This window comes from Pelobates fuscus, chromosome 7 (genome assembly GCF_036172605.1).
Source record: "Pelobates fuscus isolate aPelFus1 chromosome 7, aPelFus1.pri, whole genome shotgun sequence".
NCBI classification, from domain to species: domain Eukaryota; kingdom Metazoa; phylum Chordata; class Amphibia; order Anura; family Pelobatidae; genus Pelobates; species Pelobates fuscus.
In genome coordinates this window covers 202,326,835-202,343,231 of record NC_086323.1, presented here as the reverse complement: position 1 = coordinate 202,343,231, position 16,397 = coordinate 202,326,835, and the positions used below count along the sequence as shown (strand labels likewise).

Genomic DNA, 16,397 nt, shown 5'->3' with positions numbered 1-16,397 from the left:
CCCGAGTTCGGGGCGTAAATCGCGGCCAGCGTGTACTTCTTATCGGCAATTGTACCCTTTAGGAATAAGTAGCGCCCGTTCGGATCTATTTTTGTATCCAGGCAGCAAAACGGGATGTGTTGGGCGAATAGAATTGCCACTCCTGCTTTCTTGGCTGACTGGTGGTTTGCGAAATACCCGGTTGGGAACCTCGAGTCCCTCAGGGGGGGGGGAGCTGCACCTTTAAAGTGGGTCTCCTGGAGGAACGCTATAGAGGCCCGAGCCGCCCACAGGGACCGGAGCAAGTGAGACCTCCTTTCCGGGGTGTTAAGGCCCCTCACATTGTTGGTCCAGAGGCGCAGAGGGGCCGGGCCGAAACCCCCGCCCGGGCCCCCAGCCATAGCCGACAAGGGGGGGGAGGGGTGGGTTCGGAGAGCGGGAGAGAGGGAGGGGTGCAGTCTGGGGGGGGGGGGGGAAGGGTAGGGCAACTGTCAGGGGGGGGGGGTAGGTGAGGTAGGGAGAGAGGTCAGGAAATAGCGGAGTTACCGCTATCAAAAGTGAATGGACTTGACTGTGTGGAAGGCGTCCGGGCCATTTTAATTTAGTCGAACGCGGTCAGCGGTGTGTGCTAGTAAATCCATGGAACTGAAATCGGCTACACAGTTCCGCGAACACCGCTGACCCTTACCTTCTCCCATACTGAACTTTCAGCTGCAGCGACTAAGTCCCGTTCGAAGATTCGAACGCTCGTTTTTTCAGCCTGAAATAGACCGACCGCACAGCCCAAATCTATGGATAAAGGGACAAATTTTTTTTTTTAGACAATCTTTATTTTTTTTCAAATAGTTTTTTACACATATGGTAAGTAGCAAGGCACAGAACAGTGAAGTCAGTAAACATATGTACAATTGTACTTCTCAACTCACAGTCAATAATCGGTTACATACGAAATGCTCGTCAGTTCAGTTGGCAAAATAAACATAGCAATTCAATCGGTTTCAACAATTCGTATAGACTGAGAGGTGTGTAGTGCAACGGTGGTAGTGGTCTGAGTGAATCTCTCCACCTGAGTGGTATCACCAGGTCTCAATCCGTGACTTCTACCATTTGTTTTCTACATTAAGACGGCTCTGAGTCACATTAGTGTGGGTTTATACTGCTATGAGTATTCTTAGTTTGTCGTGCTTTATCTCCCATTTACCTCTGACGCCAGCTAGTTTTTCTACATCATCGGTGTGCCTTTGGAACAGAATATTACCGGGCTCATCGCTGAGCCGCCCTATCCGGGAACACTTCTGGGGTAAGAGGTACTCATGTTTGCCCAAATTTCCGCCCCATGTTAACCTCAAGATTGTGTAGGCGAGGGCCCGGTAAGCTAACGTTTTTACGGTCAATTTTTGACGTGGGTGAGGATTAGGCTGGGGGTATGTTTGCTTTTTGTACCCTAGTGTCAGCAGGAGACTCGAGCCCGTCTGGAGTCTGGCTTGGTAGTCAGGAGATTTGCGTTGTACATGTGACCTCAGGTCTTACGTCCACCGTGCCCTACATGGCCCCTCAAGTCCACCGTCTCATGTTTACTTGTCAGTGAGTCCCTCTCAAGGGTCTGTCCGAGTCGGTCGTTGGGGATATGTCTGTCGTCCAGTCCGGGAAAGAGGTGAGGGATGGGGGGGGGGTGGAGGGGAGGGTGTCTGTCAAGGTTAGCTTTGCGCTTGGTTGGTCCCTATGGCCCTCTGGGATATTCCTCGGGAATTGGTGGTTCCGTTGGCCAGATACACCTCCCAGGGATACCAGGTCAATGCACACTGCTCTTGTCTGCCATAAAGGTCCGCCGTCAGGGACTCCATCGCGTGGATTTCCTCCACCTTTGTTATCCATTGCTGGAGGGTTGGCGCCCCCCTCTGCTTCCACATTGCGGGGAGAAGGGCCTTAGCCGCATTAAGCAGTGGTAAAGTTAAGGACTTCTTATAGGTCTTGATGGGAACGGGGGTGTGGTGTAACAGCATCGTTAGGGGGTCTAAGCGCATCCCTGTCCCTGTAATTTTGTTTATCTCTACCCTGATTCTCTCCCAGTAAGTGTTGATGTCGGGACATTCCCACCATATGTGGATGAATGTGCCTCTGTGTGTGCCGCATCTCAAACATGTGTCTGGTGTGCTGTCGTTCATGCGGTGTAATATGTCTGGGGTTCTATACCAGCGGGTCAGGATTTTGTAATTTAGCTCTTGATACTTCGAGCTGATGGAGCACTTATGGGTGAGAGTGTATATCTTGTCCCAGTCCTGTGGGGTGAGTGTTTCCCCTGAATCTGTCTCCCAGTGCCTCCTGAACTTAAGTTCCACATCCCCATTGGCCTGGGCCATGAGCCAGGCATATATGGTAGAGATACCTCTGTGTACCTGTAGTCTATGTGCGCATAAGAGTTCAAAGTTGGTGAGAGGTCTGAGTAGGTGCCCTCGGCCAGGTAGAGAGTGATAGTATGTGTTCATTTGGTGGTATCTGAACCGTTCAAGTAACGTTGGAGGTCTGTCTGGGCATATCTCCGTGAGTGGTTTAAGTCCCCTCGTGCTACTCCATTGGTGCAGGTACATCCAGTCAGCCTGCTGGAGACCAGCTAAATCTCGTTGGGTCAGTGCGTCTGCCAAGTCTGCGTTGTGGGTGATGGGGGTTAGAGGGCTAGGGGAGGTAGTGAGCCTAAATCTGTAGCGTACGGCTGTCCATACCCTGATCGAGGCGTCAATTAGGGGGTTACCAGTGCGTAAGTCAGAGTATGTGGCGGTGTGTAGCCACAGTCTGGAGGGAATTTTCCTGTCCGTTTGATCCAGCTCGAGGGTTACCCATTGCTTTGTGGGGTATTGTACGTGCCAGTCTGCCAGCCTGTGTAGGTGTGTGGCGCGGTAGTAGGTCTCAATGGAGGGCAAACCTGTGCCTCCTTTCCGCTTTGGGAGTTCCAGCGTGGATTTTTTAATCCGGGTCTGGCGGGATTTCCAAACGAATTGTCGAATAGCAGTCGATAGGGAGCTAAAAAAGGCTTTGGGCACGGTGATCGGTACTGTTTGGAAAAGGTATAGTATCCTGGGCAGCACGTTCATCTTGATCGCATTGATGCGTCCAAACCAGGAGATATAGTATGGGGACCATTTCTTGATGTCCACCATCAGGGAGTGTAGCAATGGTTGATAATTATGTAGGTATAATTGGGATGGGCAGCCAAATTCCCAAATATTTCAGTTTGGTGTCACACCATTTGAAGCGGTATTGGGAGTACAGGTGGGGTGGGGAGGTAGAGGGCCGCGTGGGGGAGGGAGGTAGAGGGCCTCTGACTTATCTGTATTGAGTTTTAAGTTGGAGAGTGTTCCGAACTCCTGAAATGCTGTGAGGAGGTTCGGCAGTGATATCAGTGGCTGAGTGAGGAAAAACAGCATATCGTCAGCGTATGCTGCCACTCTGTATTCGTGGCGACCATGGGAGAAGCCGGATATTCCCCCGTTCCGTCTGACCGCCCCCAGGAATGGTTCCAGGGACAGGGCAAACAGGAGGGGGGAGAGCGGACATCCTTGCCGAGTGCCGTTCCTGATTTGAAAAGGGGCGGACAGTGCTCCATTGATTCGGATCCGTACCGTGGGACTAGTGTACAGGGAGAGCATCCAGGACAGCATGTTGGGGCCGAAGCCCATGTGCGAAAGGGTGCTCTCCAGGTACGACCAGTCCACCCGATCGAAGGCCTTTTCAGCATCTGTCGACAATAGCAGGAGTTCCCTACGTTGCGACCGCGCTATGTGGAGAATGTTCAGGGCCTTTATCGTATTGTCTCTCCCTTCCCTGCCCGGGATGAATCCGACCTGATCCGGGTGTATGAGGTATGGGAGGTGGCTCGCGATTCTCAGGGCTATGGCTTTCGCAAACAGCTTCAGGTCCGCATTCAGTAATGAGATAGGGCGGTAGCTCGCGCAGTTCGCCGGGTCTTTCCCTTCTTTAGGTATCACGGTAACTATGGCTGCTAAAGTGTCAGTGGGGAAACGGCCCCCCTCCAGTATGGAGTTGAGGCCAAGTAAAAGGTGTGGTAGCAAAACATCTTTAAACGTGCGTAGATACAGTAAGGGAAGGCCGTCTGGGCCCGGGGCTTTGTGGGCTTTGGAAAGTTTAAGGGCCGCCGCCAGCTCTTCCGCCGACAGGGGTCGTTCCAGTTCTTCTCGCATTTCGGCGGTCAATTTTTTATCTATGTTGCGTTCTAGGAACTCAGTGATCTGCCGGGAGCGCAGTGTTCGGGCAGCGTCTGATGTGGTTTGGGGTATATTGTACAGTTCCGTGTAGTAGTCTACAAACGCTCGCTGAATCCCGACGGGCAGACGGGTTTCTGTCCCGACCTTGGGTCTAATTTTATGAATGTGGCTCGCCCTCCTCCGGTCTCGGAGCTGGCGGGCCAGCAATCTCCCGCTCTTATCGGAGTGTTCAAAAAAGAACCTAGCTGATTTCCTAATGGTGCGCAGGAGGCCCTGGGCTAGTATGTCCCTCCTCTGTTTCCGAAGCGTCGTCAGTCGGAGGAATATATCCTCGTCCTGATTTTGCTTGTGGGTTTGCTCTAGGGTCGCAATTTGTGAGTTCAGTGTGTTTAGTTGTCGTGCGTTGTCCTTTTTCCGCTGTGTGCAGACCTTTATATAATGACCCCGTATGACACATTTGTGTGCCTCCCACACTGTCAGCGGCTGTACATCTGGGGTAGTGTTTGTGTCAAAATACTGTTGCAATGTTAGTCTGGCCGGGTCAGTGTCCCCCAGGTGTAGGAGCATGTTCTCATTTAGCTTCCATTGTCTTTCAGTGGGTTTGTACAGTGGTGATTGTATCTGGACCGTGATCGGGGCGTGGTCTGACCCCGCCATCAAGCCTATAGTCGCCTTACGGAGCAGTGGCAGGACTTCTTGTGCCACAAAAATGTAATCAATCCGGCTGTAACGCCGGTGCACAGCCGAGTAATAGGAGTAGTCCCTGCAGTCAGGGTTTGCTGCCCTCCAGCAATCAACTAGTCCACATCGTGTCAGAGCTCTCCCGGCAGCGCGTATGCAGTGACCTGGTATCGAGCTTTCCCCTCTAGAGGTGTCTAGTCTAGCGTTCAATGGCATGTTAAGATCTCCTGCCAGAACTAAGAGTCCCTCCCTGAATTTATCTAGTTTCGCAAGAGTTTTGGTTAGGAAGACGTGTTGGTTGCGATTCGGGGCATACAGGCAGGCGAATGTGTAAGAGTGTTGCGCTATTGTCCCCTTGAGAAACAGGTATCTACCCCCTGGGTCTGGTCGTTGTTCAGTACATATGAACGGGATATTATGGGAGAATAGGATCGCCACACCCGCTTTCTTTTCATCTGGGTGGTTTGAATAGTATCCCGTGGGGTATCTCCCGTTCTTAATGGTGGGTGCCTCCGCTCCCCTGAAGTGCGTCTCTTGCAGGAACGCGACCGAGACACGCTCCGACCATAGGGTGCAGAGTATTTTGGTTCGTTTCTCGGGCACGTTCAAGCCTCTAACGTTATTTGACCAAAGAGTGAGTGGTGCCGTTTCAACTTTAGGACCCATCCCTGTCTGCACGGGGGTTGGGGGGGCAGGGTCGTCAAAGTAGGGGGGGGGTAGGGTATGAGAGGGGATGGGGAGTACAGTCGGGTCGGTGTCAGTGGGGGTGTCAGTCCGTGTGGTAGGTAACAGGTACTCGCCTCGGAGTTAGTCGCCCCCCGGTGTCTAGTCCCCTCGGGGTGTGTCACCAGAGTTGCCTCCGAGTATTTGTATAGCGCGAGTCAGTTACAAGGGGCACGTGGGTCTCCCGTACAGGTGTGTACCGCCGTGTGTGTCACCCTGCTCCCTTGGATCCCAGCCCACTGATCAAGATTAGTCGGAATCGTCCCCATTGTTTCGGGGGACTCGTATGGGGCAGTGCCCCGTAATCCGCCTAGGTGCCTCTCTAGGCTTTAAAGGCCCCTTAGTGGGTACGTGTTGTAGCGTTCTAGCTCAATAGTCCCCATGGGGACCAGATGCCACCTCGGGCTCCTGCCCCGGCCCTCCCTCCCCCAACCAACGGGAGCTGTGGGGTGTCCCTCTCTCCCGTGTAGGTGCGTGTGCGGCCAAATGCAGCTTAAAACTTATAAACATTAACCCCTTGAGGACGCAGGACGGTTCAGGACCGTCATCGGCATTTTTGCGTTGCCGACCGACGACGGTCCTGAACCGTCCTAAATTTAAAATGTACTTACCCGATCGCCGTCGTTCCCCCGGCGGCGATCGGCGGTGCTCCCGGTGTGGGGAGACTGCCTGCAGCCCAGACAGTCTCCCCATGGCGGTTTAGGACCCCTGGGGCCATGTGATCGCCCAACAGGGCGACCACATGGTCACAATAGGTGTCCTAGACTCTGCCTGCAGGGGGACTGTCTGTGCTGACAGGCAGTCTCCCTGCAACTGTAAAATCATAAAAAAATTTAAAGTTATAGTTAATGAAAAAAAAAATATATTATTATATATGTGTATATATATGATATATAGACATATATTATACCTATATAATATATGTCTATATATCATATATATAATGTCATGCTAAGTGTATTTTTATATTAATATGTACATATATTAATATAAAAATACACTTATAATTAATTTGCACACGTATATATATAATATATATAATAACTATATATATTGTATATATATATTATTATAAAATACGAATAATAAATAATTTAAATTAAATTAAAAAAATTAAAAATAATAATAAAAAATTGAAAAAAAATTATATCTATACGAAATTTTATTCTAACTGTATTTTGATATTAATATATATATATTTATATCAAAATACACTTAGAATGAAATTGTATATATATCTATGTATATTTAAATAAATAAAAAGAATGCGAACTATTCATATGTCGATATACAAAATTACATAAATAATTATATAAATATACACGTAGACTTCAAATATATAAATATGCATATATATTTAAATTCTACGTGCGTATTTAGGTAATATTTTTACATAATTAAGTTATTTTATTGATTGCAATTTAAGGGACCTGCCTGCCAACCCAGGCCGAAAGACCAGAGAATTTAATTTGCTATCACTGTATTTTACCCTGTAACGTTCTACGACACCCTAAAACATGTACATGGGGGGTACTGTTTTACTCGGGAGACTTCGCTGAACACAAATATTAGTGATTCAAAACAGTAAAACATATCACAGCGATGATATTGTCAGTGAAAGTGACTTTTTTTGCATTTTTCACACACAAACAGCACTTTTACTGATGATATAATTGTTGTGATACATTTTCCAGTTTTGAAACACTAATATTTGTGTTCAGCAAAGTCTCCTGAGTAGAACAGGACCCCCCATGTACAGGTTTTATAGCGTTTTTGAAAGTTACAGGGTCAAATATATAGGTCAAATATTTTTACATTGAAAATGGCCAGGTTGGTTACGTTGCCTTTGAGAGCGTATGGTAGCCCAGGAATGAGAATTACCCCCATGATGGCATACCATTTGCAAAAGAAGACAACCCAAGGTATTGCAAATGGGGTAAGTCCAGTCGTTTTTAGTAACCACTTAGTCACAAACACTGGCCAAAATTAGCGTTCAATTTAGTTTTTTACTTTTTTCACACACAAACAAATATGAACGCTAACTTTGGCCAGTGTTTGCGACTAAGTGGCTACTAAAAAAGTCTGGACATACCCCATATTGAATACCCTGGGTTGTCTACTTTTAAAAAAAATATGTACATGTGGGGTGTTATTTAGCAATTTATGACAGATAATAGTGTTACAATGTCACTTTTGATACATTTTAAAAATGTATGTTTTGAAACCGCAATATCCTACTTGTACTTATAGCCCTATAACATGCAAAAAAAAAAGCAAAAAGCATGTAAACACTGGGTATTTTTGAACTCAGGACAACATTTTGAATCTATTTAGCAGTTTTTTTCATTCGCTTTTGTAGATGAGTAAAAGATTTTTCACATAAAATTCAAAAAACGTGTATTTTTTTCAATTTTTCATCATATTTTTTCATTTTTTTTAAATTAAATTAGATGAGATTATATAAATAATGGTATGTAAAGAAAGCCCCTTTTGTCCTGAAAAAAACAATATATAATTTGTATGGGAACAGTAAATGAGAGAGCGGAAAATTACAGCTAAACACAAACACCACAAAAGTGTCAAAAAGATGCCTGGTCGCAAATGTACAACATCGCAAAAAAAGTCCAGTCCTTAAGGGGTTAAAGACAATTTAAACCTTAAAGCAGTACATGACAGTTCACAACATGCAATTTCCCCTTTAACCCCCCTCCCCAGGGGCCACTTCTCTCCCACCCTCACGACTTTCAGCAGGCCTTGGGTCGGGCTATATTGCCTACGGACAAGGCAACCATCACGGGGTGTGGCAGGGTCTGGGGTGATGCGCCTCCAGGCGTAGAAGGGCTCATTTAGGGGTGAGCCCAGGATCTGTCCCGGGCCACTGCTCATTGCCAACTGCTGGGCTTGTATAGCGTGGGGTGTCCCCTCCCTCATGCTTCCCCGGGTGTTCCATGAACCCACCAGAGCCCCCCGCCCCAATCGTGTGGTTCCCTCCCGTGTCAGTGTCATGCATTTCTGGCCAGTTCCATAACAGTAGGGGCCCAAAGTAAGGGGTCAAGTACATACCCAGTGGGTCGGCAGCAGCTCCGGATCCAGTAGCTGTGTGCTGTATAGGCAGGCCGGCTTTCGACATAGACCCTGGGGGGGGTAAGGTTGCCCGTCTCGGTGCAGTGGAGTGTCAATGTGTAGGGCTGGGGTGTCGGGCCGACAGCTGGTTCCCCACCCCGCCGGATCCCGGCCCCAGGGTAGATCATTCCTCATGGCTGTCCGGGCCACCCCGGCGGAATCCAACTCCTGTGAGGCCGGTGCCCGGTCTTTCACGTGGTGCATTCTGGCGCGTTGGTTGCCTTTCGAGGATCCAGTTTGATACTGTCACTGCTGAGAGGCCTGCGGCCCGTAAGAATCGTGGGACGTCCGCTGGCCAGCGCACGATGTGCCATGTGTTGCCCACCTTCGCCTGCAGGCTAAAGGGGAACCCCCATTTGTATTGTATCCGCTGATCTCGGAGCATGGTGGTGAGTGGGCGCAGAGCCCTTCTCGCTTCTAGCGTGAGCACAGAGAGATCTTGGTATAGGGAGATTTGGGCCTCCATGTAGGTGAGGTTTTGTCGACTCCGTGCTTCCCTCATAATGTCGTCCTTCAACGAGTAGGAAAGCAGGTAGCAGATGACATCTCTTGGCGGGCCTTCTGCGGATGCAGGGCGCAGTGCTCTGTGGGCCCGTTCAATGCCAAAGTCCGCCGGGGCCCTGTCCCCTAGGATGAGAGTGAACAGGCCCCGTAGGAGTTCCGGTAGTGCCTCCCCGGTGGACTCAGGCAGCCCGCGTATGCGGATGTTATTTCTGCGTCCGCGATTGTCCAGGTCCTCTAGGTTTCTCCTTAGTTCCAACAGGACATTGCTCTGCCTGGTAGCGGCTGTTTCAGTAGCTTGGTGCTGCTGTATGTTTTGGGCTCTGTCTGCCTCTAGCTCTTCCACCCTGCGCTCCAGGGCTGTCAGGTCTCTCCTTACCTCCATGACCTCTTCCCTGATCGCAGTTCGGATTTCTGCCAGTAAATCAGCTTTGTCCGTCTTGGACATCATGTTTGCTGTTATTGTGGCTATGTCTGCCGCCATTTGCGTGAGGGATTCCCCCCTGGCCGGGCTGCTCGTGGGGCTCTCAGTGTTGCGCTGTTCAGGCGAGGTCGGCGCCATTTTGGCCGCGGCCTGGTGTGCCCGCGAGTCTCTCGGAGTTCCGAGGTACCCATCCATGGGTCCCGCGGTTCGGCTCGGCGAGCCCGTCTGGGAGGGTCCCGGGGTGTACAATTTTCTTGATTTACCCATCTTGGGTCGATTCCGGCTCGAATATCGGTGCTATAGTGTGCTGGGGCCACGGAGCTGCGGTTAGATGCGTCCTACTCCATGCCCGGTCCGGCCACGCCCCCTCCAGCTAACTTTTTAACCCCTGAATGGAATTGGCTGAATTTTCACTATGTTTCTAATTAAAGTGTGCTGAGTTTGAATATGTGATTTATGTTTATGTTTGTGTTTGTGGCATGTATATTTTGGAAGTTATTAATATGTTGCATAAAGTGTATTTTTCCTGCCTGTGATAAATTACATTAACCTATTGTGTTCAGTAATTATATCACAGGCAGAGGGGAGGGATTGTATGTTTGTGCTGGGTGTGTTTTACGGTTTGCCTGTAAAGGATTGGTTGTACTGTGTCTCACCCTGTGGGCTGTCCCCTTGCATGGGGACTTGCATAAAAGCCTGTGTGTGGTCATTAAAATCAGATCATCTTGTACCTTTCATGAAGCCTTGGCTCATGTTTGGGAGATTGGAGAACTACACTCTCGGGATTGCTAGAATCACTATACTCCCCAGGGTATGATCACTAAGCTCTGCTAAGAGCTTGTTCCTGTTTCTGCTCTCTGGGGAAAGAGAGGTTCACCCACTGGAAGCTGCATCGCTGGAAGTGGGGTCTGCAGTACTGATGGTGTCGGTTGGAGTGCTTGGAGTCCTCAGCGAGCACTAGGAGCATCGATTGGCGGAGGTACTCAGTCGGAGTGCCAGCGTTCCGTCACATTGGGGTTATTGTTGCATGTTTGAAGGGCGATGGAAATATGCCAAAGAAGAGAGACAGATTGAGAATTTTAGTGAGAGGTAGAGAAAGAGAAGAAGAGAGTACGAATGAGATGCGAGGGAATTGGATCTAGGGAGCAGGTGGTGGGATGGGAGGACTGGAACAGAGCAGAAACCTCTTCCGCTGTAGCGGGTGCAAATGAACATAGAACAGCAGAGGGAGTGGGGTTAGGGGGAATTTTTGTAAGGGGAAGAAGAAAGATGAGAGATCTCTTCCCTGATTGTAGAGATCTTGCCAGTGAAGTGAGTTGCAAAATCTGAGGCGGTCAAGTTAGTAGGTAGAGGAGGAACAATAGGGCGAAGAAGAGAGTTAAATGTGTGAAATAGTTGTTTGGGTTCGCGGGAGAGTGTGGTTATGAGGATATTGAAGTAATTTACTTTTGCAGAGGAAAGAGCCACGCTGTATGAGTGCAGCATAAATTTATAGTGGAGAAAGTCAGATGCACTGTGAGACTTTCTCCAACAGTGTTCAGCAGTTCTGGAGCATTTTTGGAGATATCGAGTCAGCCTGGTGTGCCAAGGTTGTTGTTGGGGATGCTTGCTGCATTTAAATGTAGGAGGTGCCATGATGTCTAGTTGAGAGGAGAGAGTGGAATTGTAGAAGGAGGTTGCAGAGCTAGGACAGGTGTTGTCATGTCCCTGAGCAGGTCAGAGAGGAGACGATTGCCAGGGTTATTGGTTGAAACTTTGTCTTTTTAGACATAACAATTTACTTGAACGAAAGAAGAATAAAGGCAGTCTGCAACAAACAGGATACTTTGTGGCATATTGCCTTTATTCTGTTTTTCTCACAAACAGGATATCTTGAAAGTAAATGAATTAAAGGCTTTTATATACAGGTAGGTTAGAAGTTATTCCGAGGAGATTAGTAGTTTGTGGAATGTTACAATGCAGCCAGGTTCAGGAGGATACAGGGTTGAAATAGTTAAAGCTGGTAAGTACTTTCATATAATATAGTACAGGTTGCTTACAGGATCATGCAGAGTTGCAGTAGTTGAGACAGGTAAGTAGATTCCAGTATAATGTAATACAGGTTGATTACAGGATCATGCAGAGTTGCAGTAGTTGAGACAGGTAAGTAGATTCCAGAATAATGTAATACAGGTTGCTTACAGGATCATGCAGTGTTGCAGTAGTTGTGACAAGTAAGTAGATTCCAGTATAATGTAATACAGGCTGCTTACAGGATCATGCAGAGTTGCAGTAGTTGAGACAGATAAGTAGATTCCAGTATAATGTAATACAGGTTGATTACAGGATCATGCAGTGTTGCAGCAGGTAAGTATCTTCAATATGGTAGATCAAGCAGGTAAGTATCTTCAGATTGAAATAATGCAGATAAATACAGGATGTTTTCAGGAGCCAGGATCAGAAGTCCTATGTCAGAACACTGATTTCCATGTCAAGGCACTGTTGTGTGCAGGGTGTAGACTTATGAAGCCTCCTCATTAGTTAATACAGGTGAGGATGTAAGTGAGTGAAGAGATTAGTGGCTAGGGAGGCCACTAGAGGTGAAGATCATGAAGTTCACTTAAAGGGCCAGTAATAAATGAGAAAAGCCTTGCTTGTCAGATTTAGAATCTGAGAGGTGAGGTTTAAGATAGGTAAAAGGAAAGTTTGGAGATCAGTGGAGGAATGCTCTAGGTCAAGACATTGGAGGTTTCTGTGAGATTGATGTTCAGACAGTGGTGTCAATTGGGTCTTAGGTATGTGTCAAGATTTCTGTAGATGCCCAACACGCGGAACTTAAGTAGATATAAAGCAAATACCTGAGACGTATTACCGGACCTTAGAATGGACGGATTTAAGGTAAAAAAGGCAAAAGACACAAGATAGGGAAAAGCAAAGACAAAGGTATAACGCAAACGGTAAACAAGCCAAAGGTCAAGGAATGGAGATATCAGAATAGTCAGAAGCCAAAGTCAGGGAATACAGAGCTCGAATAGTCAATAAGGGAAGCCAAGGTCAGATACATAAGAAATCAATACAAGGACCATGCTCTCGGATAACCAACTGGAAACCACGACAGGGCACAGAGAAATGGACAAACTAGGTTTAAATAGCTAAAGGCGTTTCCTGAAAGGCTGTAGGGAAACATGTGATCAATCTTATGTGTGTAACACACCCATATTAAATTAATTGTTCTGGCCCTTTAAGGGTTAAACAGGAAACCCTTTATTATTCACAGCAGCAGCGGGCGGTGCCCTTAATGATACAGAGCCGGCTGTTGAGAGAGGAAAGGTCACCTCTGGTGAGTGTTTGGCAGTATTCCCCTTAGTTTGTGGGAATACCGCTGTAGCGATACGCGCCCGCCGGGACCCATGCTGCCTTCTGACAGTATGCCGATGTCAAAAGTCAGCAGATGGTGGTCAGATAGAGGAAAATGAATATAGGAGAGATTAGAGGTAGTACAGAGATTGCAGTGTCTGGGGTTAGAGTAATATGCACAGTACTCTCTGGGGTTAGGGTAATATGCACAGTACTCTCTGGGGTTAGGGTAATATGCACAGTACTCTCTGGGGTTAGGGTAATATGCACAGTACTGTCTGAGGTTAGGGTAATAGGCACAGTACTGTCTGGGGTTAGGGTAATAGGCACAGTACTGTCTGGGGTTAGGGTAATATGCACAGTACTGTCTGGGGTTAGGGTAATAGGCACAGTACTGTCTGGGGTTAGGGTAATAGGCACAGTACTCTCTGGGGGTAGGGTAATAGGCACAGTACTGTCTGGGGTTAGGGTAATATGCACAGTACTCTCTGGGGTTAGGGTAATATGCACAGTACTGTCTGAGGTTAGGGTAATAGGCACAGTACTGTCTGGGGTTAGGGTAATAGGCACAGTACTCTCTGGGGTTAGGGTAATATGCACAGTACTGTCTGGGGTTAGGGTAATAGGCACAGTACTGTCTGGGGTTAGGGTAATAGGCACAGTACTCTCTGGGGTTAGGGTAATAGGCACAGTACTGTCTGGGGTTAGGGTAATATGCACAGTACTCTCTGGGGTTAGGGTAATAGGCACAGTACTCTCTGGGGTTAGGGTAATAGGCACATTACTGTCTGGGGTTAGGGTAATAGGCACAGTACTCTCTGGGGTTAGGGTAATATGCACAGTACTCTCTGGGGTTAGGGTAATATGAACAGTACTCTCTGGGGTTAGGGTAATATGCACAGTATTCTCTGGGGTTAGGGTAATATGCACAGTACTGTCTGAGGTTAGGGTAATAGGCACAGTACTCTCTGGGGTTAGGGTAATAGGCACAGTACTCTCTGGGGTTAGGGTAATAGGAACAGTACTCTCTGGGGTTAGGGTAATAGGAACAGTACTCTCTGGGGTTAGGGTAATATGCACAGTACTCTCTGGGGTTAGGGTAATATGCACAGTATTCTCTGGGGTTAGGGTAATATGCACAGTACTGTCTGAGGTTAGGGTAATAGGCACAGTACTCTCTGGGGTTAGGGTAATATGCACAGTACTCTCTGGGGTTAGGGTAATATGTACAGTACTCTCTGGGGTTAGGGTAATAGGCACAGTACTCTCTGGGGTTAGGGTAATATGCACAGTACTGTCTGAGGTTAGGGTAATAGGCACAGTACTCTCTGGGGTTAGGGTAATAGGCACAGTACTCTCTGGAGTTAGGGTAATATGCACAGTATTCTCTGGGGTTAGGGTAATATGCACAGTACTGTCTGAGGTTAGGGTAATAGGCACAGTACTCTCTGGGGTTAGGGTAATAGGCACAGTACTCTCTGGAGTTAGGGTAATATGCACAGTATTCTCTGGGGTTAGGGTAATATGCACAGTACTGTCTGAGGTTAGGGTAATAGGCACAGTACTCTCTGGGGTTAGGGTAATAGGCACAGTACTGTGTGGGGATATGGTAATTGGCACAGTACTCTATGAGCTTAGGGTAATAGGCAAAGTACGCTATGGCGTTAGAGTTCATATTTCAGAATTTATTTTAGTATTAATTATGTGAAAATCTACGAATGCGTTGCCAAGTTAATGTCATATTAATGTGCAATTTCGTATATCATGTGATTCCCTATTAGGAGAGGTTAATAACCACAGATATATTCTATTGTCTATAAAAAAAATTGGAGTAGGTTTAGTAATCTCACAACTGTGCTTACCGTGCGACTGATAAAAATAATGATGTAAACGTAATGTCAATTTTGTATAGAAATGCCCTGTTTATGTATTTTGTAATTTTATGTTAGGTATCGGGTGGGACCTCATTTGACTGCCCAGGGTCCGTACGAGAATGGCACACTGCATATTGAGAATACGGAGATACAGGATGCTGGAACGTACATGTGTTATGCATCAAACGCAAGAGGAAATGTGACGATGAATGCACACGTGATCCTTATAGGTAGAAAACGCTCATTTTAAAGAAGGCATTTTATAGGATTTTGATCTTGTGTAAACCTATTCAACAAATATAATGTCTGAAAGTGAAATGTTGAAACTTACTTTTTTTATTGTATGCTTGCATGTATTTTCTTACCTTTGAGCAAAGGGTAAGGAATTGATTTACCTTTTCTTTAAAAAGTTATATTTAAAAGTTTACTGATTTGTTCGAGAAAGTCACCGAGAAATTTTGTATACTTAAGTTGGGCATAACATTTTACATCATTTACCATCAATAAAGTGAGGGGAAAAAAATATTTGATCCCCTGATGATTTTGAATGTTTGCCCACTGACAAAGAAATGATCAGTCTATAATTTTAATGGTAGGTGTATTTTAACAGTGAGAGACAGAATAACAAAAAAAAAATCATCCCCACCATCAAACATGGAGGTGGAAACATTATGCTTTGGGGGTGTTTTTCTGCTAAGGGGACAGGACAACTGCACCGCATCAAAGGGACGATGGACGGGACCATGTACCATCAAATCTTGGGTGAGAACCTCCTTCCCTCAGCCAGGGCATTGAAAATTGGTTGTGGATGGGTATTCCAGTATAACAATGACCCAAAACACACAGCCAAGGCAACAAAGCAGTGGCTCAAGAAGAAGCACATTAAGATCCTGGAGTGACCTAGCCAGTCTCCAGACCTTAATCCCATCTGTGGAAAATCTGTGGAGGGAGCTGAAGGTTCAAGTTGCCAAACGTCAGCCTCGAAACCATAATGACTTGGAGAGGATCTGCAAAGCGGAGTGGGACAAAATCCCTCCTGAGATGTGTGCAAACCTGGTGACCAACTACAAGAAACGTCTGACCTCTGTGATTGCCAACAAGGGTTTTGCCACCAAGTACTAAGTCGAAGGGGGTCAAATACTTATTTCACTCATGCAAATCAATTTATAACTTTTTTGACATGCGTTTTTCTGGATTTTTTTTTGTTATTCTGTCTCTCACTGTTAAAATACACCTACAATTAAAATGATATACCGATCATTTCTTTGTCAGTAGACAAACGTTCAAAATTAGCGGGGGATCAAATACTTTTTTCCCTCACTGTAACCTATTTTAATTATTTTGTTATCCTTTTAAAGGAACTCTTCATTGCCCCCCTCCAAATGTTTAATTAACCCCTTAAGACCGGAGGGCGTACTATTACGCCCTATTTTAAGCGGCTCTAAACGCCACCGGGCGTAATAGTACGCCCTCCGGTTTTTTTTTCTTACCCGGTCGCCGGCGATCCCACGCCGGCGATCGCGGTTGGGGGAACTC

The 16,397-nt window shown here is 46.9% G+C and overlaps 2 protein-coding genes across 5 annotated transcripts in view; one reads left to right on the top strand and one right to left on the bottom strand.

Annotated features, from left to right (window-relative positions):
• LOC134568454 (oocyte zinc finger protein XlCOF7.1-like) overlaps positions 1-16,397 on the bottom strand; it is a 322,479-nt gene that overhangs the window by 251,447 nt on the left and 54,635 nt on the right. The window lies entirely within an intron of this gene.
• The window catches only part of CHL1 (cell adhesion molecule L1 like), a 163,560-nt gene that overhangs the window by 102,105 nt on the left and 45,058 nt on the right, over positions 1-16,397 (top strand). For all 4 annotated transcript variants that reach the window (XM_063427040.1, XM_063427041.1, XM_063427039.1 and 1 more), the window contains one exon: positions 14,937-15,091. In XM_063427040.1, the coding sequence (XP_063283110.1) occupies positions 14,937-15,091 (155 nt within the window). The remainder of the gene's footprint in view (positions 1-14,936; positions 15,092-16,397) is intronic.